At 41.4% G+C, this 27,122-nt stretch overlaps 1 protein-coding gene across 2 annotated transcripts in view; it reads right to left on the minus strand.

Annotated features, from left to right (window-relative positions):
• The window catches only part of RFX3 (regulatory factor X3), a 241,362-nt gene that overhangs the window by 35,421 nt on the left and 178,819 nt on the right, over window positions 1–27,122 (minus strand). For both annotated transcript variants that reach the window (XM_084628259.1, XM_084628258.1), the window contains exons 5-7: window positions 20,114–20,188; window positions 14,774–14,955; window positions 4,428–4,547 (exon numbers count right to left, since the gene is read on the minus strand). In XM_084628259.1, coding sequence (XP_084484385.1) covers window positions 4,428–4,547; window positions 14,774–14,955; window positions 20,114–20,188 — 377 coding nt within the window. The remainder of the gene's footprint in view (window positions 1–4,427; window positions 4,548–14,773; window positions 14,956–20,113; window positions 20,189–27,122) is intronic.

The following is a 27,122-nucleotide window of genomic DNA, read 5'->3' on the forward strand; positions in this document are numbered from 1 at the left end:
ATTATTGTACATTAAATTAAAAGGTTTCAACAAGCTATATGATAAGCTAAGGAGGAACTTGACAGTAGGGCTATGTCTACACTTCAAGCTGTGAGTGTGATCCCTCACTCAAAGAGACATACTTTTGCTAGATCTCATCAAGCTAGCATATGAAAAACAGAATGTAGCTGTGGCAGTGTGTGGCAGGAGGGACTAGCCACCCTGGGTAGGTGCCTACAGTCTCAGATAAGCACATACTTGGGGCAGCTTCGCCATGGCAGAATGAGCTGCAAAACAGGCTATCTTGATTTTTAGCATACTTTTAGTAAGTCTCCTCTGATGTATTGACAGAGAGCGATCATATCTTCCCTCAGCCTTCATTTGGTTAAGTTAAGCAAGCCATGAGTCTCCTCTCCTAAGGTAGGTTTTCCATTCCTCTAATCATCCTACTAGTCTTTCTATGCACCAATTCTGCACCAAATGTGGCCCAGGAGCCCCCCATCCCCTGTCCCCATGTGCCCCTGGAGCCCCCCTACCTGCTGTCCTCAACATGGTCCTGCCCCCCTCTGCCCTCATCCCCTTGTGGTCCTGGAGCACCCCTCCCATTCAGCCCATGGCTCGATGCTGTCAACCCATTAGCTCCTAACCTGCTCCCCAGTCTGTCCCCCGCACTAGCCCTTCTGAATCCCAGTCTGTGACCCCGCAGCAGCCCCGTGTGCCCCATTCTGCCTCCTTGGGCAGGCTGCTGTGATGAGCGCAGCTGGCTGCTAGCTGTAACTGCCAGTCAGCTGGCTGTTCTGGTGCCACAGCAGCCTCTGCTGGGTGAAAGGTGGAACTGCAGCACTTCTTGGGCAGAATGTATTTTCTGCAGAAAAAAAATTCTGCGCTGGACATGAATTCTGCATGTGCACAGAGGGGCAGAATTCCCTCAGAAGCAGAAGATGCTTCAGATTCAGGCAGGTATTTATTGTGATCTGAGAAAGACGTATTTGATTTCTGAGATGAAAGCAAAAATGGTCTTCAGAACTACTTTATCATGATGGAAAATGAAGTATTTACTCCTGGGGGAATTCTGCACCCTTGCGGATGCGCAGAATTCATGTCCCCTACAGATTTCTTTGCTTCTCCACCAACAAATTACTTTCTGATGGGGAAGCAAGAAGAGCAGTCATGCAGCTCTTCCCAGCAGTATGTTTTGGGTGCCCAGGGCAGCTGGCAGAGAGGTAAATCACTGTAGTGCAGGAGACAGGACTGGAGAAGACCTGGCTCATAGCTCTTACCCCGTGGCATGCTCAGCTGCTAGTCCCGGCTGGGCTGCGGAGGATGGGACTTCCTCTTCCCCTGCACGACATCCAGAGCCAGGTCAGACCCACCCCCAGATTTCACCCCAGGCTGCAGGAAGCTCTGCAAACTCCCCCCTTCCGCTTCCTGCACTCATCACTCTTCAGCTGCAGGGAGAGGGATCACTGTACTGGGAGCTGCTCCCCCATCCACCTAACCCCCGTGCATCCAGACCCTGCCACCAAGCTTCATCCCCCCCGCACCCAGAATCCCCTTTGCCAAGCCCCACTTCCCCTGCACCTGGACCACCCCAACGAGCCACCTGCACCAGATCCCCACCCCACCGAGCCCCAACCAGCTGTACCTGGATCCCCACCCCACTGAGTCCCACTTCCCTAGCATCTGGGCCCCCCCGCACTGGACACCCTAAACCCAGATCCCCCTGTGGAGCTCTATCCCCCCCACACCAAGACCCCCCCGGTGAGCTCCAACCACCTTCACCTAGACCCCCCCCCTGAGTCCCATTAGCATTGCACCCAGAACCCCCCAACAAGCACTTGTGTATCCAGATTCCCCCTGCACCCAGATCCCCACTGAGCCGCACGCAACCAGATTGCCCCACACAGAACCCTCTCTACCCACACCAGGATCCCCCCACACTAAGCCCCTCCATTCTTGGATCCTGCCAGGCTGACCCTGCTTGCCCACACCTAGTGCACCTGGCACAGAGGGGCAGGGCCCTGGGGTGTTTCTGGGGCAGGCCCTGTCCTTGCAGTGTGTCAGGGTTGGGTGCAGCCTCACCGCTGAATCCATGTCCTGGGGAGGGGGGGATGGATGGATACAGAGTGATCTCCCATCTCTGTGCAGCCAGTGGCCTGTGCTCCCCAATGCCATGCTAGAGCCTCCACATTTATCTGACAAATAAAATTTGCAGAATTTTGCAGAATTTTAAAATAAATGCTGAATTTTTTGGCACAGAATGCCCTCAAGAGTAAGTATTGTAGCTCAATGGGCAGTGATCTTGTTTACAATGCTATCTGAACTGACATTATAGCAATTAGAGAAAATACCACAAGAGTGAGCAAAGTAAAGGAATACTGACCTCAGAGGTAAAAGGAGAGGTATTGTAAGGGTCTGAAGCACACAATTTAAGCTCCATAGTGGGAATCTGTAAATCACTGGTCAGTTTTCCTGCTCTTAGGAATCTAGTGACATGATAATATATTGCAATCAACCTGGGTCTTTTCTGCAGATGATACTGGAAATTAATGCTTCCATTTCTTTCCTTTTCTTATTCCCTTCCTCCATATCTTTAACCCCCATTAAAAACACCACCACCAACAACAAAAGCAGGCAAACAAACAAAATACAATACATGTAACTTAAAAAAAATGCCAATTCTTCACCATACTCATTTGCTTGTATGTTATAGCTACATCTCTGACTGCTCAGCCTGTGTCTTTAGACTCTAAGCCGTTCAGAATTGGGACTCTCTCTTTTTTGTGTCTGTACAGTGCCTATCACAATGGGGCCCTAAGCAGCTGCATGCTATCATAATATAAATATTTACAACTGCCACTGCTACTACTCATGGAAATGATGAGCTTTGATTTTCAAGTGAACCTATCAAGTGCTTTGAGACTGAAGATGGCTTTTAGGTCCTGATTGTTTTTAAGACAACAAAGAATGCTGAGTACACTGTATGGGATTGCTCCTTCAATAGAACTGTTTCTATGGCCCTCTTTCTGTAGTGCTTGTGAGATGTCCTCGTTGACTTCCTGAGTTTTTCTGGATTCCTTGATTTCAAAGATATCAAATATTTCCTTTTGTGGTATCATGTCAGTCTATCACATATATATGTATCTGTCTTGAATTGTCCCTAGAACCCACGCGTCTAAGACAGTCTTTTTCAAACATATGCAAATCTCTGCAGTCTCCCTCTGCCATCTTGGTTCCTAGTGGTTACATATGCCAAGGGAAGACAGATGGTTTTACTGCCGCCTCCCTTCCTTGGAATTTTCCAGTGAATGGAGCTGCTTTAAATTACAGCTGGGATTCTACAGAAGCACTACTAGTGGCAGCTGCTGAGAGAAAACATTTAATCAAAACATATCTAGATGACATTGGTCATATTGGTTCCTAGTCAGGACCTCCCCTCTTTTTGGGTAGGGATGATACACTATGTTTCCTGTTGCAAAAGGGAAGTCAATCCCAGGCTAAATCTGATCCACTGTCTTATAAGGCCACATACAAGATGTAATAGTAAAATATGAACAATGGAGTTTGAAATTCAAAGTATCTTATCAGATTCAATCAATTTGGGAGAAAATAATCCAAAAGATTGTCCAGATGATAAATTTCAAGACAACTATATTATACTTTGCTTTTAGTATCAGTATTTGCAACTTTACCATTGTCTTTTGGAACATTTTGGTTAACTGATATCTGGAAACTTCAGAACAAACTTAACAGAATTTCAATTCTGATCTCCTTAGAAGTGGAATTTTAGAGACTAGTAAACAAGAACACAGTGTTTTAAGAAATATATCGGGACCATCTCTTGCAGTCTTTTAAACCTTTTTTCTTTTTTTGAGGAAATTCAAAATGTAATGAAATTATCTCTGAATCAAGAAACAATCCTAATACTTCTATAATTTTTTTAGCATAGTACTTAACACATTGTGGAAAAGAACTCACACCCAAACCTTTTTCTAACAAAGAATGGTGTAAATCTAGCCTGATTTGTCCCCAATGATGGGAATAGAAAAAAGGTCTCCTGATGCCCAGTACACTGCATCACACAGCTTCTTCCTTATGATACCTTTTTAAAATACCAATGGGGGAGAAAAAAACCCATTTGCAACACATATAATCTCCATGCAAGAATAACAGTATCTATTTAGTGGGTCAGAATGGAAAATAAGTCTTTAATACTAAGAAGCACAAATAAAAGCATCCCACACTCCTTTAAAAATACAAAAAAAACTTTACTCCCTTTTACTCCAAAATTTATGCATAATAGAGAGGTTTATTAACTACTTCATATAGACGAGTAATTTCCAAAAATGCTGAAAGGAATTTGGTATCACACTGAAGCAATCCTCCCAGGTTTCAAGTGCTAGAAATATGAAAAAATATTTAATATAGTTACAATTTCCACACTGTACCTCTGTTTCTGCTGCATGGGTTGTTGTCTCATAGCCATATATTGCATGTCCTCTTGTAGCCGATTAAGAGGAGAATCTGGCTTGACACGAATCCCATAGTAATGATATTTGGAGTTCCCCCTTTACGAAAGAATAAGAATTAAGGGAAAAAAAGTTGATAAAACAGAAATAATTTGTCAGACTGTTTTTTTTCCTTTTAAAGTCTTACAGTTTACTTCTACTGGAAAATAGAGTACAGAAATTGGACCAAATTCTCCTCTCCAATTTCTCCTCCTGATTCATCAATTTTATACTTCTATCATACCATTGGGTTCATAAGATCAACTCCTCTCCCTTACATCAGTGTAAACCAGGAGCATCAGGCCCAGTAAATGCCCCTTAAATTGACTCATATGCAGAGACAATAATCCATACTATCCAGATCCAAAAGATCCATAATAAATCTGTGGAAAAAAACCCGACAAACTAAATTTGGTAATCTAAAGTTTCAACTAAACTTCAGTGTCAGTGATCTGAAGAAACTTGTTATAATGGTCTTTGTTTTAATCTTATTCATATATATAGATAGATAGATAGATAGATATAGTGACAGGGTCGGACCAGATGGCTATAGGAAAGTAATAGTAGGCAGATATATTAGCCCCAGGCTAAGTAGGTCCCTTTTCCCTGGGTAAGGCAACAGGGAAGGTTTTTTTTGTTTTTTGTTTTTTTTTTTGAAACAGAAAGAAAATTTATTGGTAACACTTACAAAATTACCAAAGGAAACAAAACAACTATGCAACAAAACAACGCAAAAGAAGGTATAACACAGCAGCTTTCAGGAGGGAGAAGTGTTCAGGCTAGCCTGGGCCCAGAGCGGGGGGGCTTCCTCGACACTTGTGGTCTTCCACCCCCTTGAGTTACCTAGTGCCGCGCCCAGTGTCACCGATCCTCCCTCTCCTGAGAGTACCCGGTAAGATGGGCACGGCTGCGGGGTGGGCTGTTTAGGGGTGGGGGGGGTAGACACCCATGTATTATAGGACCCCTCCTAGATGACAGGAATGATGGTATCCACGGCGGCAACGGCTGGGGCTGGCGTCTCTCGCTCTTCCCCTCAATCAAAGGGTCAGACGGAGGGAACCGGACGGGGTCACTGAGCAGAGAACCCCGGACAGCGCCCACCGCTCCTCGAAAGCGTCAAGGGAGTCGGTGGACGCCGCCCAGAGGAACTCCGCCCGGATACGTGAATGTACTGAGGATCGGAAAAAGGCCCCACAATTGCAGGATGTTTCATGGGCCAAACGATGGGCCTCCACCCGGACAAAGGTGAACGTGGAGCTGTCATCTGGGTGATGGTCACGCCAGATGTCCACTAGGGAGTCATGTTCAACTATCCCTTGGAGAATATTCGCGGTGGCCGGGCTCAGTTCGGCCCCTGAGCGGTCCCGTTCCTCGAGGGTGGTGTTAAAGTCCCCTCCCAGGACCAGGCACTCGTGCGAATCCAGGGTGCCGAGAAACACACACGTATAACCGTATGCCGAGAAAGTCGGACACCCGCTGATAAAATTGTGGCCGCCTGGAGCTCATTTGCGGGGCATAGATGTTAACAAGATTAACCACGAGCCCCTCCATACGGACTCGAAGGTGCAGCAGGTGGCCCGGCACGGCCTCATTGATCCCTAGCACCTCAGGCCATAGGTTGGGGGAGAACAGGGTCGCCACTCCAGCTTGCCAGGTCGCGAAGTGGCTAAAGTATACCCCGTCCCCCCACTCCAGCCACCACCTGTCCTCGGCGGCCGGGTCCGTATGGGTCTCCTGCAGGAAAACTACAGAGTACCCCCCTTCCCGAAGGTAAGAGAGCACATGGGACCTGCAGAGAGCCATCCTACAGCCCCTGGTATTCAGGGTTGCAATAATAAGAGGCGTCATGCGGAGGGCTGGGGGGGTGGGGGTTTCGTGTTGGCGGGGGTATTCAGGGCCCCTGGCGGGTTGCACAGCAACCCGTGACCCATCCCGTGGGTGAGCAGATCGCGTCGGAAGCTGCGGGCTCGCTCGTAGGCCACAGCACCGCACCTTCCTTGCCCCCTGCCCTCCTTTATAAGGGCCCCTGTGGCCTGGAGGATGTGATCTAAGTCCCCCCATAGCTGAAGAGCCAGCTGTACCCTATTGCGGGCGCCACGGGTGTGCTCTAGGAACTTCCGTAGTGCATGCCGCAGCTCATGGGGGGGTGGGGTTACAATTCCCGAGGTGTTCCCTGGTGGGACTCTTAATACAGCCTCGTGGTCCGCTACGGCGGGTAGACAGGGTGCGGACCACTGACGGGGTGTCTGAGAGGCTGGGGTTATTAAATTCATTTCACGCCTTGGGGTGGAGGGGGATGGCAGGGAAAAAATTGCCACTCCTAATGGGTCACGGCTAGAAAGTGCAAAGACTGCTCCCTGGGGGGAATCTGTGAAAGGCGGAAAGGAAATAACCCTAGGGGCAGCATTAGCATTGCAGGAGGAGGGGACTTGGGCAGGGACAGGGGTGGGGGCAGGGGCAGGGGTAAGGCTCTGGGGTTCAGGAGGCAAGCAGCTAAAGGAAAGTGCCTCCTGAGCAGAGTCAAGGGTTAAGGGGTAAGGGAGGGGGCTCCCAATAATGCTAGGCACTGGCTCCATGGTGGTCTTAGCGGCCACGGCATCAGGTGGTAGACCACCTTCTGCAGGGTGCTCACCCGGGAAGGCAATTAGGGGGAGGGAGCATGGGGAAAGGGAGGCTGGGGTAAGGTTGCCCAGCTCGAGGCCAGCCGGCAGCAGATCATCCCCTCCCTGGGTGACCAGGGTCAAATCTAGGGCCTCGATCTCCGCATACACGGGGGGGAGGCCAGCTCCTGCCACCCCGGGGACCTCTCCTCTAGGGCCCGCCTCAACGGTCGCCTCGGGGTCCGCAGGGGGTTCGGGTGGTATCCAGGCAGAAGGGACGTCCTCAGAAGTCTCGGAGGGGAGGGTCTCCCGTGGAGGGGGGATTCTGCCCTCCAATGCCAGTCCGTCTTCCCCTCCCGACACCAGCGGATGGATCTCACTCATGGCCGTGGCGGGAGGCTCGATAGCAGTGCCTCCTTTCCTGGTCTTCCGGGGGGCTTCCGCGTTGGATGGATGCAGCGGAGCTCGAGCCTTCTGCTTGCCTCGCTTCCCCTGGACTAGGGTCCAGCCCTCCATAGCGTCATCTGGGGGTTGGTTAGCAGGGGTCGTGTCGGGGGGCGGAGGCGATGGTTCAGGGGTTCGGGGAGGTAGCGGCAGCATGAGGGGCGGGGGTTTCTCCTTGGGGCGGGCCCTCTCCTATACCCGGTAATATCCTTGCCACACCCTCCTCCATGGGCTCTGTTGAATTGGTACTAGCAAGGGTGGAACTCCCTTGCTCGCCCGGGCGTTGTAGGTATCTCTTGGGCCCGGATGTGAGTAGCGATGGGTCGAGTTGGAGGAGGGTTGGTTTCAGGTGCCGGGCTGCCAGGGGCGTCGGCAGCAGCGGGGCCGATGTCCTGCCGGGTCTTGGGGGTTTCGGGTGCTCCTCCCCCCCGGGCCAAAGGGCAGTCTCTGCGGACATGCCCCGCTGAGCGGCAGAGGTAGCACCGGGCCTCTCCGGTGGAGTAAAAGACCCAATAGCGGGCTCCCTGGTAGGGGACTAGAAAAGGACCCCTCGAGCGCCTCTTCGTCACGCGCCCCTGCCGGCGGTAGAAGCTGCACTTGCCGGCGGAACGAAAAAACGTGACGGAGGATGGGGTCCTTGCAGCCCAACGGGAGAGGGCTGATGACAGAAACAAGTTTCCCCAGAGTGGAGAGGGCGGGTAACAGGGCAGCACTGGGTAAGAAGGGAGGAACAGAGGTGAGGACGAGGCGAACGCCCAGGTCTTCTAATGGTTTAAAGGGGACAAACACTGCCCCCCCACCGTCAGGCCCCTCTCCACCGCCTCCTGGGCGGCATCCTCCGAAGCTAAGAAAAAAACGACCTTCCCATACATCTTGGAGGCCGCCACAATAGCCGTGGGTCCTACCACCTTCGCTAATGCCTGCACGTATGTCTCCACGTGGGGCGAGGTGGGCACCAGGAGGCAACGGACGCCGTGCCTCCTGGTCAAGGCGGGGAAAGGGCCCCGGCCGCTGGTGATGGTGGCGGAGGCGGGTGGGGGGCGAGATGACAAGGCGGCAGGCAGAGGGGAGCCCGTCGCCGCCCGGGCATACGTCCTGGGGGCCAGGGGAGGGACAATCACAGAGCTGGTGGAGGGAAACGCAGGGAGGGGCGCCACGGTTGATGACGAGGCCACAGTGGCGGGGGCAGCCTCTGCCATGGAGGGCTTAGTGGTTTTAGCGGGGCCCTTTCCTTTCATCCCGCCCTGGCCCTTCCGGCCAACTGGGGGGGGTTTCCTAGAATCTGGGGGGGCGGTGGGTGCAGCAGCAGCAGCGATCACCCCGGTGCCTCCTGCTGCCGGTGCCCCAGCGGGGGGGGGGGGGGGGGGTGGCAAGTATCTTGACAATAGTGGTGGTGGGGGGAGGGACAACTAATTTTGTTGAAGCGGCCTCGCCCCTCTCATTCCCTGCCATTGTGAGAAGGGAGAGACAGGGAGACACCAGAAGGAGGAGGGGGGAGGGGAGAAGTGGAGTAGCTGCTCCTCCCCGCTAGGCTGCAGGCGGGGAGGGGGGGAATGCCGAGGGGGGGGGAAGAAACAAAATCGGGGTCCAGTAATAGGGGCAAGCTGTGGGATAAGCGATCTGGGGCGGGGGGTGCAGACCCACAAATGTTTGTCCAAAGAGTCTCGGTTGGTCGGCTGTTATGTCCGGTCCGAAAGGCAAAGTTCAAAGCGAACAGCTGGATCCAAAGGGAGATGGCAGGTTGCCAGCAGGGACGGACGGCGGGGGGGCTGTAACAGTTGTAGTAAGGGTGGGGGAGTTGGGGGCACCGATGGATCGGGGGTGGCGGTCTTCGCGCCACACCCCCTGTGCTGCCACAAACGCAAGTAACCACAGTCAAACTCCCCCCCACGAGAGTATAATTCAGAAAATTACTCAGTCTTACGGCCCCCTTCACGATGATTTATAGCTCTCCTGGATTATTTCTCCTGTCTTCTGAAATCTTCTTCTCCAGCTGTGTTGGCTGTGTTCCAAGGCCTTCGGCATGCTAAGAATGTTGTAAAGTCCGAGCTGCGAGCAAAATGGCTGGGTCTGGGGGTTTCCACTCCCCCCTCCGGACAGCAAAATCGGCAATCTTCCCCCCCTCCTCCGGGGGGCTCAGCTGAAACAAATAGCTGCGCCCGAAAGCAGGCGTGTGGGGGGGGGGGGCGGGTGCTGGCGGCAAGCTGAGGGCCGACAGCACGAGACGGAAAAAAACAAAAAATCAAAGGAAAACAAAAAAAGCGTCTGGCCCAGTCGGGGGGGGGACTAAGGCAGGTGCAAAAAGTAAGAAAAATCCAGGCCAGGGGGCTTTAGGAAAGAATAGAAAGCAGATAGCTGAGGAGCAAGCAAGGGACGTTCCGTTTCCCAACAGGGAAGGTTCCAGAACAATCAGGAACCTTCTGGAGACAATTAAGATAGGCTGATTAGAACACCTGCAGCCAATCAAGAAGCGGCTAGAATCAGTTAAGGCAGGCTAATCAGGGCACCTGGGTTTTAAAAAGGAGCTCACTTCAGTTTGTGGTATGCGTGTGAGGAGCTGGGAGCAAGAGGCACTAGGAGCTGAGAGTGAGAACGCGGACTGTTCGATGACTGAGGTGTACAAGCATTATCAGACACCAGGAGGAAAGTCCTATGGTGAGGATAAAGAAGGTGTTGGGAGGAGGCCATGGGGAAGTAGCCCAGGGAGTTGTAGCTGTCGCACAGCTGTTCCAGGAAGCACTCTAGACAGCTGCATTCCAGAAGGCCCTGGGCTGGAACCCGGAGTAGAGGCAGGCCCAGGTTCCCCCCAAATCCTCCCAACTGCTGGTCAGACACAGGAGGAGTCGACCTGGACTGTGAATTCAGAAAAATGGCCAAGCTGAGGGCTGCTGTGAAGCTCTCTAAGGCGAGCAAATCTGCCAATAAGCACAAGACCCACCAAGGTAGAGCAGGAACTTTGTCACTATATGTATGTGTGTATATATATATAAAAAATATGCTATGCTTAAAAGTTATACTATATATATATATAGTAAAACTTTTAAGCATAGCATGATATTTTTAATATAGAGACTTGAAATCACACAATTTCTGAAACAGAACAAAAATAGGAAAACATATTGTTCATGTGAATAAAACAACAGTAAAATCCTGTCATTACTGATTTTGAAAAATATTTTGTAAGCATTCTTCAATGATACATTTTTCAGATGGTAAGGCTTAAGTTATAAATCAGAACTCTGCAAAAAACTGCCATCGATGACAGGAAGAGAAAAAAAATGTTGTGGAAATGGGGAATTTCTACCTGAGGCAAATTCACAATTTTGGACAGCAACAGAACAATTATTTAGTTATTATTAGTTTGTAAATACTGAGGAAAATATCAGTTTTTCCATATGCAAACATTAGAGAGAATATCAGTACTTGTACTTTTGCATAGCACTAAATATAATAAGTTCAGTATCAGTGTTCTTTCAGTTTTCTTCCTTCCAGAGACAAAAGCAAGGACTTTTTAAAGTTTTCGTAGACCGTTACTATATAGGGCCATTTGATATGGCTTTAGGTGCGGCCATAACACAAAGAGTGCAAGGCAGCAGATGGTGTGCTAAGATAAGTTAGAACTCCCCTTTGTACTGCCCTGATCTTGGTGTTGCTTTATAGATGGCTGTTTCAGCCTTAGGTGTCTTCTAACTTTTGTTGGCTTTCAATGGCAACTATGGATGAAAAAAATATCTGAGGATAATTGTTGTGTAGGAAATGTCCCAGTCACATCTGCTTTTCTGCAGTCATACCCTCTCATTCCTGCTATGCCAGTAATAAAGAGTTGGTGTGGCATATGCATTCCTTTTCTGGGTTTGCACTACTATAACCAAGTTTCTGTTACCCTGCCATTAGATTAGTTAGGGTTATATGCACTTTTGTTGGCTGAAAACTTTGGTCATCTCCTAGGAAAATACTGCAAGAATTTAGTGTCCTGAGCAAGACTCCAGATACTGGATGACGTCCCTCCACGTGAAGAAGGAAACGTAAGTGCTACATTAGAAGCCTTGTTTTAAAGAATTTAAGAAGTAAATTGACGCTTTTAATGTTTTTAAAGTGATTGCCGGGGGGTCTTCTTCTCATGGAGGATATGAAATAGCAGCTAATGAAGAGTGGTGGGCAGGATCTATGACCTCACCACCCTTCTGAAGTGATGGCATTGTGTATCTAATACTGCCAGAGCTAAGAAGTATTAGCTCTCTGCTGCTTCGTTTATATGGCTCTTTAGTTTAGTTTTATATAAGATCTATGAAATCACAAAGAGACACTTTGCTGTGCCTACAGTGGCAATTCCTGAAATGTATAAGAATTTACCAACTATTTCAGTGATGGCTTTATAGCAGTATCTATTGAACTATATACAATGGAAAAAAGAGTATGTGTATGGATTCTACAATATCCTAAAGGCTGTGTGCTGTTAAAACTGAACTGGCAGGGCTTACCTGGAGCTACTGAAAGTTACAAGTTTTCTAACAATCCTGATGAACACTGCAAGATGCTGTCCCTGTTTCTATGGAAACAGATTATAGACAGGCAAAAAGGGGCTTTAAAATAATCAATAAATCATCATGGACCAGGCTGTGATACCTGTACTTATGACGAATAGTACCTTATACCACGTGTAGTCCAACTGACTTCAGTGGGACTATCTGTGAAGTAACATATTACTCAGGGTCAGTAAGTGTGTCATAATCTCTCCTTGGGCATGTGTAAGCTCAATGTACTTGAATGTACCCATGCACACACACATACCAGTGCACATGTACACACACATATGTGTTTAAAATTAACTGATATATAGTAGCACAAACAGGAGCAACCTTTAATCCAATGTTGTTAGAATTTTTGCAGCGTTCAGTGGCTTAGGTTGAGCAAGGCCAACAATATTAAAGACACCAATGCTCCTAGAGACTTCAGGCTTTCCAGTCTGTAATAATTTTGGTCCCAGACTTCAAACTTTTTAAGCACACATGGACCCCTATTGCCTTCAGTGGGGCTGAGCACAGGGGCAGTGGTCTGCCTGTGTATAGTCAAATGCAGGATTGGGGCCTTTGTAGAAAAACATTCTAAGTATAAACAACATTTAATGTGTTTTTAAACCTATGGAACTAGTTTTTTTCTCCTTATTTAAAAAAAAAAGGATAACATCTTTTGGCCCATATTGAGGCTTATTAGACTGGATACAAACTGATGGATGAAGTAAGATTTCAGAACGCTTAAGAAAATAATGATCAACGGCTGGACACTGTCAATATCTTAGCATGACATGATGATAATCTTCTACCATAAATGACCAACACAACTGCCCCTACACATTCCCTTCTTTCACTCTGTCCAACTGCCACCTGTGACCTACAAAACAACAATGGTAGACACTAGAGCATAGAGGTGGAGAGCTCTTTCTGATACAGCTAATAGTAGACATCTCTGTTGTAACTGTGGCTAAAGCTAAGAAACTCTCATCAGTTACTGGACCAACATAGATATGACCAGACAAACTGTTCTGTGCAGCAATAATGCAAATGGTCCCTCTCAGGAAACATTTTGAGCACAGCTTGACACAAGGAGTTTGCCACTTGTATTTTACAGACAAAAGTGACAATATTGCACCAATCAGAGGCATCCACTGGATCAGCAGCAAAATATAAATGAGACAAATGGATGTGCTGGGAAGGTATAGAGTGCAACGGACAAAATGGACCAGGCTCCTCATGCCATTCTTAAATAAGTTGCGGTTATGTCTTTGCTCAAGAAACTGCCACCTGACAACAGTGCCAATTACTACCTTATCTTGAACCCTTTTAATGGTGGAGAAGATTGAAGATTATTAGAAGATTGTAGTGATATATGGATCTTTTTTTAATTTCCCAATTTATTTTCAATTTTCTTTTAGGCCTGGATATGGTGTAGAAAATACTTGATTGACAAATTCCTTTTGGTAATAGGGAAAAAAGGTCACATGTACATGTAAGTTTTATTAGTTCTGTCAGCAGCCTTTGATACCACTGACAACATGCTGCTGCTGTCCTGGTATCTGGAAGGACTGGACAAGGAAACAAGAAATGGAAAAAATCTTGAACTATTCAGCTCTGTGGAACTTGCCAGCAACATGTGTAAGTGTGCATCTGTATACCCTTAAAAGATTTAAACACATTTTCTATCGGTCTTGCTCTATACACTATTTTCAAATTCTTATTTATTGGTTGAATCAAAATTATTTCTTTTTTCAAAGCAAATAACGGACACGTTTCAAATTACAAAACTCACCAATTTTGTTAGCTCCCTGTTTAAAAAAAAACTGTGATTAGAAATCTTTGTTCCCTTACTCTCCTTTAACGCAAACATGGCTAAAGGGCCCCTAAAGACTCACATTTACAAAACATTAATAATAAATACTTTTCCTTCAGACAGAACAAGCATGGAACATTTCAATCTAAGAGGTAAGTGTTTGGAAAAGCTGTGAATGAGTGAATGGAATCTGCTATAAGGCTTTAAGCATAGCCCACTACACTGGGTAAACATACAAGAAAAAACTCCTCTATTTTTACACTTAGTGTCCCTCATATTTACTTATCATACCACACTGAAATATCACTGCATGAAATAAAAACAGTAATGACCATTTATAAATAAGGAATTGAAGCTATTTTGTAATTAAGCTGTAGAATCATGGCAGCATTAAATAACAGTCCCTTATAACACAAACAAAAAAATCAGTTGATAAAAATATTGATCTACATTAAGATCATTCATTTATTCTTATATGGAAAGGCAGAACACCCCTATTGTCTTATATGTAATGATCAACCACCACTTTGTGCTCCGCATATACTTAAATTAAGTATTGGATGAAAAATAAAAAACAAATATAACCAGGTTTTTAATTCATAAGAAATATAGTAATTATTCTCCATCTGATGCATAGTTTCCAACCAACAGCCTATATTATATTTGTATTGCTACAAATCTGTTGTGTATGTTTCAAAATTAATAAGCGATTTCAGGACAAGGAGAAATGTAATGGATTTCTGTAACAACTTGACACAGTTTGAAATTACATGAGAAATTTATAGACAAACATTTTAATATTTAAGTAATGTTTTCTTTCAGTTTGTTTAGTGTATCATGTACAAGGTTCATGATCACAATGATTCCTACACTCTCTCTATGCTATAATCTAAGATCTGATTGTTTTACACAGACCTGGTTCCTAGTCTCCTGGTCCGTAGCCCCATGAAAATTGACCTTATGAGTTTTCCAAAGGAGGCAGCATTGACTGGGTCCAACTTGTGCTCCTGACAGTGTCGTAAGTAATGATTGTAAAGCGTACTTCTGGGGAGACTGACTCCTTCTGCTGTTTCATAGTTGTCTAAGAGCCACTGGAGCTATTTCAAATAGGAGACAGTGAAGAAAAGTAAATTCAGATAATTTCACAATAAACGTTTTAGGCTATTATTAACATAGCTGTACAATACAAAGCTTCTTAGTACATTTTGAGATTGCTCTTAATGTCTATTCAATGGTGACTTTTTTCTTCAAGTGAAGGCAGTCCTCTTTAGAGGTGTTAGATATACAATGGTGTCTTTGAGTCTTTCAGAAATACATGGAAATAGCAGAACTCATAACACTTGTGACCTCAGATAGTTCCCATTTCTTAAAGTATTCAAGAGTCCAGTACCACACATTAATTTTCTGTACACTGATCTAGGCTTTGGACACAAATTGTTAGTACTTTAGGGAATTTAACCAATCATAAATGTATTTAAACAACCACAGAAAGGAAACTGCTTGTTGAACTGATGGAGAGTCATTTAATCCATCTGCATTATTAGACTAATGTATTGCAGAGAGTTGTTTCGCTTCCCCAGGCACTCAGATCAGTTACACTATTTAATTGAACAAGATTTATTCTTTTATTTTTTAACCATAAATAAAGAACCAAAAAACAAACACAAGGCAAGGAGCAATCTAGGTGATGCTGAAATGAACTAATACAACTATTACAGATTATGGGCCCAATTCTGCTTCCATTGAAGCCAAATGGAATTTTGTCATTAACTTAAGTGGGAACAGGACTGAGTCCTATAAAAACTCTCTCTCCAGGTCATTTAATTTAGAACTTTGGTGGGTAGTTTTGGAAGCTGGCAGAAAAACACTTACATGCCAAGTACTTCAGTGGCTCTATAGTAAGAGGCACAAATGGTATCTTTTTGGGAATACTTACAACATATATAATATAAACTGCCACTAACAGATGAGAAAACAAACTAAGAAAAAGCACTTTAACAAGGTCGACTGCCTGTGTCAGTTTCACTCCGATCTTCCCACCAGCTTTAACTGAGTAGAAAAATGATAGCACAAAATAGGAGTATTTTTATATGATGGTTATACTTAAATTGTGTGAAAGTCTGTGGTTTCAGTTTTCTAGGGTTCTGATAATCTTTCATTTGGCTTACCATACCACAGATTTATATCCCCCAGAATTTTCCTTTGAGTTTTGGGTTTGAATGAGCCCAAAAATGTAAACAGGAAAGCAGCTGAAATTGCCAAGTTTCACCAGTTTTGATGTCAAAGCCAAGAGCATGATTTCAGTGTGAATCTTTAAATCAGTCAGGTTAATGGATTTTACAAAAAATCTGGGCTCAGTTTTGAGTTTCCAATGAAACTCCAAACCAGGCATTTTAAAATGATTTCAACCAATGCAACAAAATTTTGTTCTGATGCATTAGTTCTCAACAGAAATGTGTAACAAATTTTAATGTAAAGTATCAAGGCAAAACATGAGTAATATATATATGTTCTTAACAGCAGCAAAAAGATCAGTTTACGTGATAATACTGTAGTCTGTCGCATTCATTTACTAATAAAGAGTGGTAACACAAACTTTTCAATGATAAGGAAGAGAAAACTTTTGCTAATGTTGAACATAATCACTTAAGACACAGATCTTAAATATTTTAATGTGAAAAAATTTAATTCTGTATTCCTAAAATAGAACATTCTTAGATCGTGCCCCCACTCTACAGTCACTCTTACATTAGTACTCACTAAAATCTAGAGGTATAATTAATGTACTGGACTCTCACCTCCGTTTCAATCAGAGTCATGTGCACTTTGCCAAGTGCAACGAGAACAACAATTCACCCAAGACCTTTTAGAGGCTATCTTCATGTTCTCCTTTTCCATGGAGAACAAAATAGAAAACAAAATTGTAATTCTTTAGTTTATGTTCTAAAATATGAGCTGAGATGGCTTCTATTGTTTTAACTTGCTAGCACGTAATATGAATGACAAGTAGGCAAATACCCACAAGAAGAAATGTCTCTGTGTTTGACGTACTTAAATGGTTCCACAATGTAGAGCTGTTAGCCAGACTTTTAGACAATTTTGCACTTTAAATAGAATCTAATAAAACAGAGCAGTTTATCATCCTTATTTCAGCTGGTAGATCTAAAATCATTATTTAAAAAAATACTGAGTCATAGTGTTCACAAATGTCTTTTAAATTGGTTGTTTACCATTCTGATATAAAGCCTATGAAAAAAATATCACTGGAAACTTTAACCTTTACCTTGGTTTATTTAAAAAAACCCTACTTATTTCACTAATGAACTGACATAAGCATATCTGAGGCTAGAAACCAAGATAATTACATCTTTCAACCTTTGCATTTAATCTCCGTTAATCAGGATAGATTAAGAAGGGTGAACTATTCTTATTTTTCCCCAAAGGGAAATACTGACTGACAAACAAACAAACAAAAAATGCATTTCCCAATTAACTTCTAAATGTAACATTTGGGGTTTTTTTTCCAGATGGATTATAACCTATTAGGATTCATTTTAAGTGCACTTTACTAATGATCTGAATTCTTGACAGATATTATTTCAACTATAACTTGCATTAGCCAATGTTGGCACAGCATAATCCAAGATAAGCATAGAACAAAGATTTTTGCTCTAGGGTGGATGTATTTCAGTGGCAAAAGGCATCAAGTGATTATTTGCTAGATTGCTGGAAAGAAGAGTGCCCAAGGCTGTATGTAATTTTAAAAGGAAAATAATCTACAAACATTATACAGCTATTGTAAACATATTTCTTCAATGCAGAATAAGAATTCGACACCTGAGCTGTTCAGGATTTGAATACTAGCTTGTTGACTAATAGTATTAGTAGCATTTAAGGATGGATAAGTATGAAGTGTTTACAGGGTAAAAACTGGCAAATTGACTCTGGCTTCACTAAAACTCCGATGTTTATACAACATTCAATTATAAATTGATTAGTCAAGTCAACCTCATGCACAAAGAAATCAGAAAAAGAAAAAAGTAGAGGAGAAATGAAAAATGAGCAAGCATCAATAAAGGCAACCACACTCCAGGATGGCTAACAATGGAGGTATAGTACCATAGAAAGCCAAGTCAGCAGACTATTATTTTTGAGAGTTTAAATTTTTGTCATGGATGAATAGAACATTTGTAATGTAAAAGGTAATTCTAATGAAATTCACAGCTTTTCAGGCCTGATCTAAAGCCCATTTATATCAGAAGTGTCTCTACTTTGACTTAATGCGCTTTGGCTCAGACCTCTGGAAATCAAAATGAAGGGTAGTTTGAGAAATAGGGAGAAAACAAAAAAACATATTACATTTCTTCCATGTTACACCAATTTGAGTCAGAAGGCAAAATAAATACAGTTTTAAAAATAGGCAAACTATAAAATAAATTCAACCATTTTCTGTCAACTTCTTATATGGGTGATTGGGGCTGTCAAGACTATCATGTCAAAGAAATATGTTTGTGTGTCCTATACAGGATCAAAGACAGAGCCCTATCCTGATTACATACTGATCTTTTATTAAAATTTGAAATAATGCCCAAATTAAAGGAACAAAAGAGAAAAGTAGTGACATAGTATAATGGGTACATGTAAATATTATTAGCAGAAAGGTATTTGTAAATAGTGCATATAACTATATACGTCTATATGTAAATAATGGAATAAAGTTACCCAAGGTAAACAGCCTATCATCTAGCTCTTCTTAGATATGATGTTAAGGATTGTGTGCTTCCATATGGGATTCAAGACAAAGTAACAGCTCTCTGTATCTCCAGTTTTAACATGCTTTGGCCCTTTGCCAAGGTTATGATCTCTTCAGAATGGTATTTAATTAACCCTGATAATGCAATTTCTAGGCAGCCTTCTATCTTCAAAACAACATTTCTTTTTAACATCCAAGATAGAATTTAAAAGTCTTAATCACATTGATGCTATTCAATCTCTCTTCCCACAATTTTAGCAGTTTCTAAAGTTGTTTTCTGTTTCACGTGTTTTAGAATCAGTCCCTTATTGTTTCTTGCCATCATGATGGGAAACTTTCACACAAAGTTATTGGTTTTTCAGGTTCCGATTATGGGACATTTTCAGAACAAAATATATAATTGCTTTGGTTTGATTTCTAAATTATTGTGTCTACTGTCATGAAACCAATTGGTAGTACAAAAATAAACTTTTGAAATTGAGATTTAGTTTCCTATTCTCCATTTTTTTGGTAGAATAAAAAAGTGTGATCAGAGAATAAGCATCATTTTGATTAGTAGCCTTAATATGTGATAAGGAGGGAACATATACAAATGCCAAACAATATAATTTAAATAAAGCAACTTTTACCAGCTGGAAAGATATTTCTGGAAAAACTTTGGCTGGCAATTCATTTTATAATTTATACAGTAAATTGGAGATTAAGCTTTGGGCCCTTTTCCCTCTCTATACAAAAGTTACATTTAATATCTTTACCACTATATTTTAAAATGCTGTTTTTATACGAACACCCACCTTAGGCAAAAGTTATTCTTACTGAAGATTCTTTTTTTTAGGATTTGTAAATTCAGACCAAATAAAGAGGCACAAAGAGCAAAACATATCTCCAGCTTTCAGAGTAATCAATTGTTTTCATTTTTTCAGCCCATGGAGGCAACATCTTGTATAAGTCATTTAACAGAAATACCAACACCGCTTTATGGACCTTCAGCATTCTTTTGTCATTTTCAATAAATTCATTATTCAAAATAAAGTAATGCCATTCTCTAAAATAATCCAAAAGATATTACATACTCATACTGCATGCTCCACCCCCAAAAAATTATTATACAGTGCCCAGATTCTTTTTAGAGGCTAATTTTATCTCAAATACCAACCCCCTGGATAATTAAGAATTTTTCAATGATTATTTTCACAATTACATTATTGTGAAACTCAGAATGTGGTAACACCTGTGGACATAATGCAGAACCTAAGAAACTAACTCAATAATATATATGTATTTAGTGACATTTCACCTGACAAAACATAGCCATGGGAGATGCTGTATAAGATTACAAGTGACTGAGAAGGGAAGATTAAGAGGCCAAAAAAAATAAAATAAAATAAAATAAAATAAAATAAAATAAAATAAATATCAATAAAACCAAACAGGCATTTAGAGACAGATTAAGCATGCAGACAAAGCAGGAGATTAGTTTACATGAAGAAGAGGCAACTTACATGGCTGTTGAGAAGAGAGCTTCTGTGAGTGGACAGACCATCAGACTTTTGCAGTGTCTCAATCGCCATTTCAATCTGATAATAGATGTCATTAAAAAAAGGGCTCAAGACAAGATAGTAATAAAAGGCTGACCAGAGAAACTTTGATAGATTGCTTAAAGTTCAACAGGAATTGCTTAAACTTCAGTCCAGGTTATTGAACAAATTCTATTAACTGCCTGATTCTGGAGTCCCTGTGAAAGCAAAACTCCCAGTAACTTTGGGAGGCATTTTGCTTTTATACACATTGAAGGATCAGGCCCTCAGAAAATTCAATTCACCCTCCTCTCTGCTCAAGAAATAAAACAAGCACAAAATTTATTTCTAAGTCACAATGCAAATATAAAAACTTTCTGAACATTCAGTATCTTTAACCAAACGCAGAGGGTGGGGTGGGGAAATACAACCCACACCCGAGGTCCTGAAGAGTTTTTCCCAAGGATATGAGAAAACCCCTTGCATAGTTTGAAGATAGTTTGAATTCAATGGGAGTTTAGCCATTAGATTCAGTGGTGGCTGGATTTTAGCCTTCTTCCCTGACATAGCATTTTTTACACATCCAAAGATCTCAGGAAAGTTGATGGAAGTTTGGGTGTGCACATAGTGCAGGTTTCAGCTCTGAGAAAATATTCTAATTTATTCAGAATAATTTTACCTTTTAAGATGATAATTATTATTATATATCACCCCTTAAACATACAGCAGTATTATTCCTAATGCATATGTGTAAAGACCCCCACCCAGTCTTTTTTTCATAACTTTGGATCTTAATGTCACTTTTGGCTGCTTCCGTAGTAGCGTTATTGAGTAAAATTACAGGGTAATTGTAGTTCTGTATTAAGTGTAACTGTGGCTACGGCAGAGAAAAAACATTGGAAATGACAGAGGCAATGAGATGTAAAATAGAAAAGCTTTCATGGAAACACCTTCCCACACCCACACCCTTTTTTAGAGTTCAGTAAGAGGACAGATAATCATGTTCACTCAGTGTGCAGTAAAAATAGCAAGAAATGAATTAGTCTTGTAAAATGGAAAAAACAAAAACATGGCATATTCAAAACTAACTGTAAGTTTAAAGACACTTATCTTTTTCCCGATAGATAATTTTTATTGAGTCCTCTCCCCCCCACATTGCCTTATTACCATACTACCCACAGATTTTCCAGTCTAATTTACAAGCATCAGTAGGGTTCATCAATACACATATGAACTGAAATAAAAAAGATTTCAGATGTCATGTATTAGACTTTACTAGCACACATGCAAAATTAACTTCTCCCTTGTTACAGTAATAATTTTATTGCAACATTAATTAAAAAGGTACTTTTCTTAATCTTGAACATTACATTTCTCTTTCGGACAGTTGTTTTTGTTTTAGAAATGCAAGCCCTTTTTATTCAGGTAAAGTGTTGAAAAGAATGTCTGATTACAAAATAAATGACATAATTTTGACAAGGCTAAAGAACAATTTTTTTTTGCTAAATTATGATAATCTAGTCTGACCTCCTACATAACACTGGTCATAGAGTTTCACCACATAATTCCTGCATCAAGCCTGTGACTTCTGGTTGAGTTAGAGTATTTCATAGATACGTAGATTCCAAGGCCAGAAGGGAACCATTGTAATCATCTAGTCTGACCTCCTGTATAACAGAGGCCACAGAGCTTCCCTAAAATAATTCCTAGAGCAGATCTTTTAGAAAAACATCCACTCTTGATTTAAAAATGATCTGTCATGGAGAATCCATCATGACACTTGGTTAAATGATGATTTGCTCTCATTGTTAAACATGTACATCTTATTTCCAGTCTGAATTTGTCTAGTTTTAACTTCCAGTCATTAGCTCTTGTTAAACTTTTCTCTGATAGACTGAAGAGCCCATTATTAAATATTTATTCCCAATGTAGGTAATCATAGATTGTAATCAAGTCACTCCTTAACCTTCTCCGTGTTAAAATAAACAGATTGAGTTCCTTGAACCTATTATTATAAAGCATATTTTCTAATCTTTTAATCATTCTCGTAACTCTTCTCTGAACCCTCTCCTTTATCAACATACTTCTTGAATTGTGGACACCAGAACTAGACATAGTTTTCCAGCAGCAGTCGCACCAGTGCCAAATTACAGAGGTAAAATAATCTTGTTACTCCTACTCAAGATGCCCTTTGTTTATTCGGCTAAGGAGCGTATTAGCCCTTTTGGTCACAGCATCGCACTGGGAGCTCATGTTCAGCTCATTTTACAGCATGACCCCTAAATCTTTTTCAGAGTCACTGCTTCCCAGGAATAAGTCCCCCATCCTATAAGTATGGCCTATATTCTTTGTTCCTAGTTGTATACATTTACCCATATTAAAATGCACAGTTTGCTTGTGCGCAACGTACCAAGACATCCAAATTTTTCTGTATCCTCTTAGTTATTTATCACTCCCACTATTTTTGTGTAATCTGCAAACTTTATCAATGATGATTTTATGTTTTCTTCCAGATCATTAATGAAAGTGTAAAACAGTGTAGGGCCAAGAATCGATCCCTGCAAGATGCCACCAGAAACACACCCATTTGATGATTACATTGTCAGACCTATCAGTTAGCACAGCATTAGCTTTCTTCTAATACTTCCCCGGTGTTCCACGACATATTGAAAATCAATATTAACGATCCAGCAAGCTCTTCAGCTAGCTCTTTTAAAACTCTTGGATGCAAGTTATCTGAATCTGCTGAGTTTAAAATGTCTAACTTCAGTAGCTGCTGTTTAACAGCCTCTTGAGATACTAGTGGAATGAATGTGACTATATCATCTGTTTTTCCCCCAATACAGAACAAATGTTTATTGAACACTTTTGCCTTTTCTGCATCATTATTGATATTTGGTAATTCTACCATTTCCACTAGACCAATACCATTGTTAGGATTCTTTTTGTTCCTAATATACTTTTTAAATATTCCTTCTTACTGTCCTTAATGCTGCTGTCCATAAATTGCTCCTTCTGTCCCTTTGCTTCCCTTATCAATTTTCTATAATTCCTAGCTTCTGATTTATATTCATTACTAAGAACTTCCCCTTTCATCCATTGGTTATATATTAAAAAAAAAATTATAGCTGTTTTCACACCCCTTCTAAACCAGGCTATGTTTTTGTAAGTCAATATGGCCTTCTTCCTTGATTCTGGGTATGTAGTAAGGTGTTCTTAAAGAATTACCAATTATCATTCACAGTTTCCTGATTACATTATTCCTCCCAGCTGATCTGGCTCAATTTTTTTTATCTTTGTGAAACTGTCTCCTTTAAAGCACGAAATATACATCAACTGTTCTTTGAAAAGGAAGTGGTGCTAGTGAGGTGAGTTAGGCTGACAGGCTGACCTGGGATCAAAGAGGCCTGAAGCAGCAGTGATCATCTCAAGAGAGAATAGCCCAGACTTGAACAGACAGAAAAATTAAACTTGAGAGATTCTGTCAGGATTCTCCACAGCAGTAGTGGAGCCTTTAACAGATTATAATGAATTTTGCTAAAGCAGACAAAAAAGAAATGGAAGCTGGAGAGACGGAATTATTCTAAGCATGGTATACCAAAAGCTTTTTAAATATACCCTCAAAAGAAATACAAATTATAAAAATAAATTAAAAAATCTTCTCTGAAGAAGATTGTCTCTGGAGTCTTCTCTGAGTGTCTACTTTAAAATAAAATATAAATAAGCCTTAAAAACCTATTATTTTTCTTAAAATTGATCAATTCAATTACAAAAATAAGCAGGATCAATCACAATCAAAAGTTTATAATTGCTACTGGACAGAAAACCTGGTGCAATTGCAGATCCTTAATATGTCTGAAACCACAAATGAATATACATATTGACTGAATAATATAAACTTTGTTATATTATCATTTTTTATATAAGGCATGTACATACTTAACATATTAGGCATGGGTGAATATCCAGAATGTTTGGGGTTTAGATAAGCATCTAAAAAGTTAAGTTTTTTTTCGAAAACTCATTCAAACTTTTAGCTTCTCCTCTCCAGCCAGACAACTTTCCCCAATAGGCCTAACCTTCCCACCTGACATAATCCAGTCTTCTGGGAAGAGGACTAGTGGCTATCTACTCTCCTTCACTGGCATCTTAAAAGGGTGGCCAGCTCATCACTCCCCTCAAATCCTCCATTAAGCAATCTATTGGGTGTGCCAGTTCTTTCTCTCCCTTCTTCTGCAGAAAGATCCTAAACTCTCCATTGGGTTTCACTGCTGTTGGCTTTTTCACAGTTTGTGGCTAATATATCTAAGAGTATACTACACTCAGAAACACAAATCTTCAAGCTCTCACATATGGACTTGTAGATCTGGCTTTGTGTATGCCTCAATCCCAAAGGGAAATGTCATTATCTCCCAGAATTTAAGCCCTGCTGGGTTCAGTCCCATAGAGAAATCAGAAGCGAGAAAGAAAAGAAGTTCAGTTCAGGCTATAAAAACACTCCAAAAAAGCTGTGACAAAATATTTTATCTGAATCAGTTTGCCTTCCCCTAGTGTGTACAGCTATAAACTGCCAACTTAAAAGAAAAAAAAAAAGTTATTTCACCTAGGAATGGCTGAATTGTTTGGATACATTAAAACTGATCCCAAACCATCACCCAAAACACAACCACCCCAGAATAAAATAAAACTATGACACTTTATAAGTTTATATATTTTTTAAAATAATTCTAATTGTGCCATTAACATGGTGTATTACTACCATTGGGCCACCTTCTTTGTTTGTTAATACCCTTTCTCCTACCCTCAGATGCCTAGCTGGTGTGGTTTTGTTTTTTTTAAATAAGGAGCATAAGCTCTTTCAGATATGAACCATGCCTCCTTTTATGTTTGGAGAGTGCCTAGCACACTGTGATTCCAGAAACAATAAATAATAAGTATGGGGATTCAAAATATTTTTAGTTATTTGCTTTGTTTTAATTTTATGTACTTTCTGATTGAACTAAAGGATCTACACTACGAAAAATGTTCCAGCAGTGTGAGTGGAAGACTGCTTGCGTTTGGTGATGCCTTTTATGCATGGCACCACATTACTTGCTGATCAATCCCGAAACTTGTTAGAAGCAGCAGGACTGACAAACGGGAGCCTCTCATTGGCTAACAGGCATTGCAACACACTTACTGTTAAGTAGTTAAATAAATTGTTTTAAGTTTTGACATCAGAAAAATATTTGTAAAATAATTCTCTTTTATCACAGGGAAAGTGCATATGTATTTGAGTATGGGGAGACTGTCTGGAGATTCAGGTTCTATAATTTAGAGGCTGTTGATATTCCTATTACTTTCTTGTCTTTACTGAACCTCTGCAGCCCTCAGCAACTCCTACCTCATTCATCTACCACCTTGGATGGAACATGCAACCTTCTTCAATATCACTGTAAATACCAGCATAACAATCAACCAGTAACAGGAAGAGAGTTCTGCAACAATGCAACTGGAGTCTTTTCTTGACCTGTCCAAACACTCAAACCAAATGTACCAATTTTACTATGTTATTAATTTCAACTGAACTTGGCCTACCCTCATATCAGCATCACACACTACTGCTGCATCTCTGGTCTGGCTGCCATAAGTTTTTTAGTACAATAAACTATTCTTAATAACTAGGAAAATGCAAATTATTACAGCTAAACAGAAGAGCTAAGTGTTTGATGGAAATAAGCAATGCCAATGGAGGAAATGTAATGAGTAACATGAATTCTAACAAACTTTCCTCATGCATGCCAATGTATCCCTCAAGTATGTTTATGAAAGAGAGATTCTGAAAAGTTCACAACTGGTAATTAACGGAATTCCTGCTGTAACCTGAGAAGGGCACTGTCAAGTATTGTGGACTCAATATTTGTTTTGTAAAAGTTTTACAAAAGCAAATATGAATATATTTTCATGATCCAAAACAAAATATGATTTTATTTTATTTAAACAGTCCTCAAACATTACAGGAGAAAACCAGCAAAGTGTGTACCAAGGAATGCCACTAGACAGCTGGTGATCACATGGTTGCCAAAAGCTTTGATGATGTGATATGATCGCCAATGATGAACATAAACTGAACATCCAGCCAGATTACCTTAATGATTTAGCTAGATCTGCAAGAAGGCTACATCCTTGGGATTTGCCATGATGGATGATGATTATGATACATCTAAAGATTATGCTGATACATGAGAAGAAGCATAAAGTGAAAGTGAACAAAAATAAAAGAAAAACTGTCAATGATAGTCTATTTTTGTTGAAGAGCGCAATAAGTAAACAGACAGCAAATCTGAAGAAAAATAAACTGGATTTTTTTAGATTTTTCCCCCCATTTCTAATAATCTACGGTACTGTGAGTAACACAGGTTATTTTTTTTTAAAATTGACTTTTAACTTGACAGCATCCCTTTAATGTCATATTTTGACACCAAAACCAATCTATCTAATCTTTTTTTAAAATCAGGACTAGCTAAAATTTTTTTAATAAAACTAAACTGTTAAGTTCTACAGAAGCTTTGTGATTTGATGAATGGGGATGAATGACAGCAAATAAAGTTGCTTAGTGCAAGTGACAAAACAGAATTAGATACAGATATGACAAAAGTGATAGAGGTTATGATGTGCGCACACAAATGGCAATAAGCAAAATTTTAGTTGCTTACATTTCCTTTGTCTCCTTGTGAAAATTATATAAATTCATTCAAAAGGCTTGAAAAACTTTGCTGCATATTTATCACAATGACAAACAGCTTTGATACATGTTATTTAGATCACTCAAAAGAATTCTTTAGACAAGTATAGAAAAGCGTTATGATGATGCAATTAAGATGAGGGTCACAAGTGAAATGAGTTCTAGCTATCTGAGCTTGAGTCAGCAATGCATATAAAAACACTGTACTTTATTGCTAAAGATTGGCTGGTATATTATTAACTTCCAAGTAAAATTAAAACTCAGTAGGTA

The sequence above is a fragment of the Lepidochelys olivacea genome (assembly GCF_965140295.1).
Source record: "Lepidochelys olivacea isolate rLepOli2 genome assembly, chromosome: 5".
NCBI lineage: Eukaryota > Metazoa > Chordata > Testudines > Cheloniidae > Lepidochelys > Lepidochelys olivacea.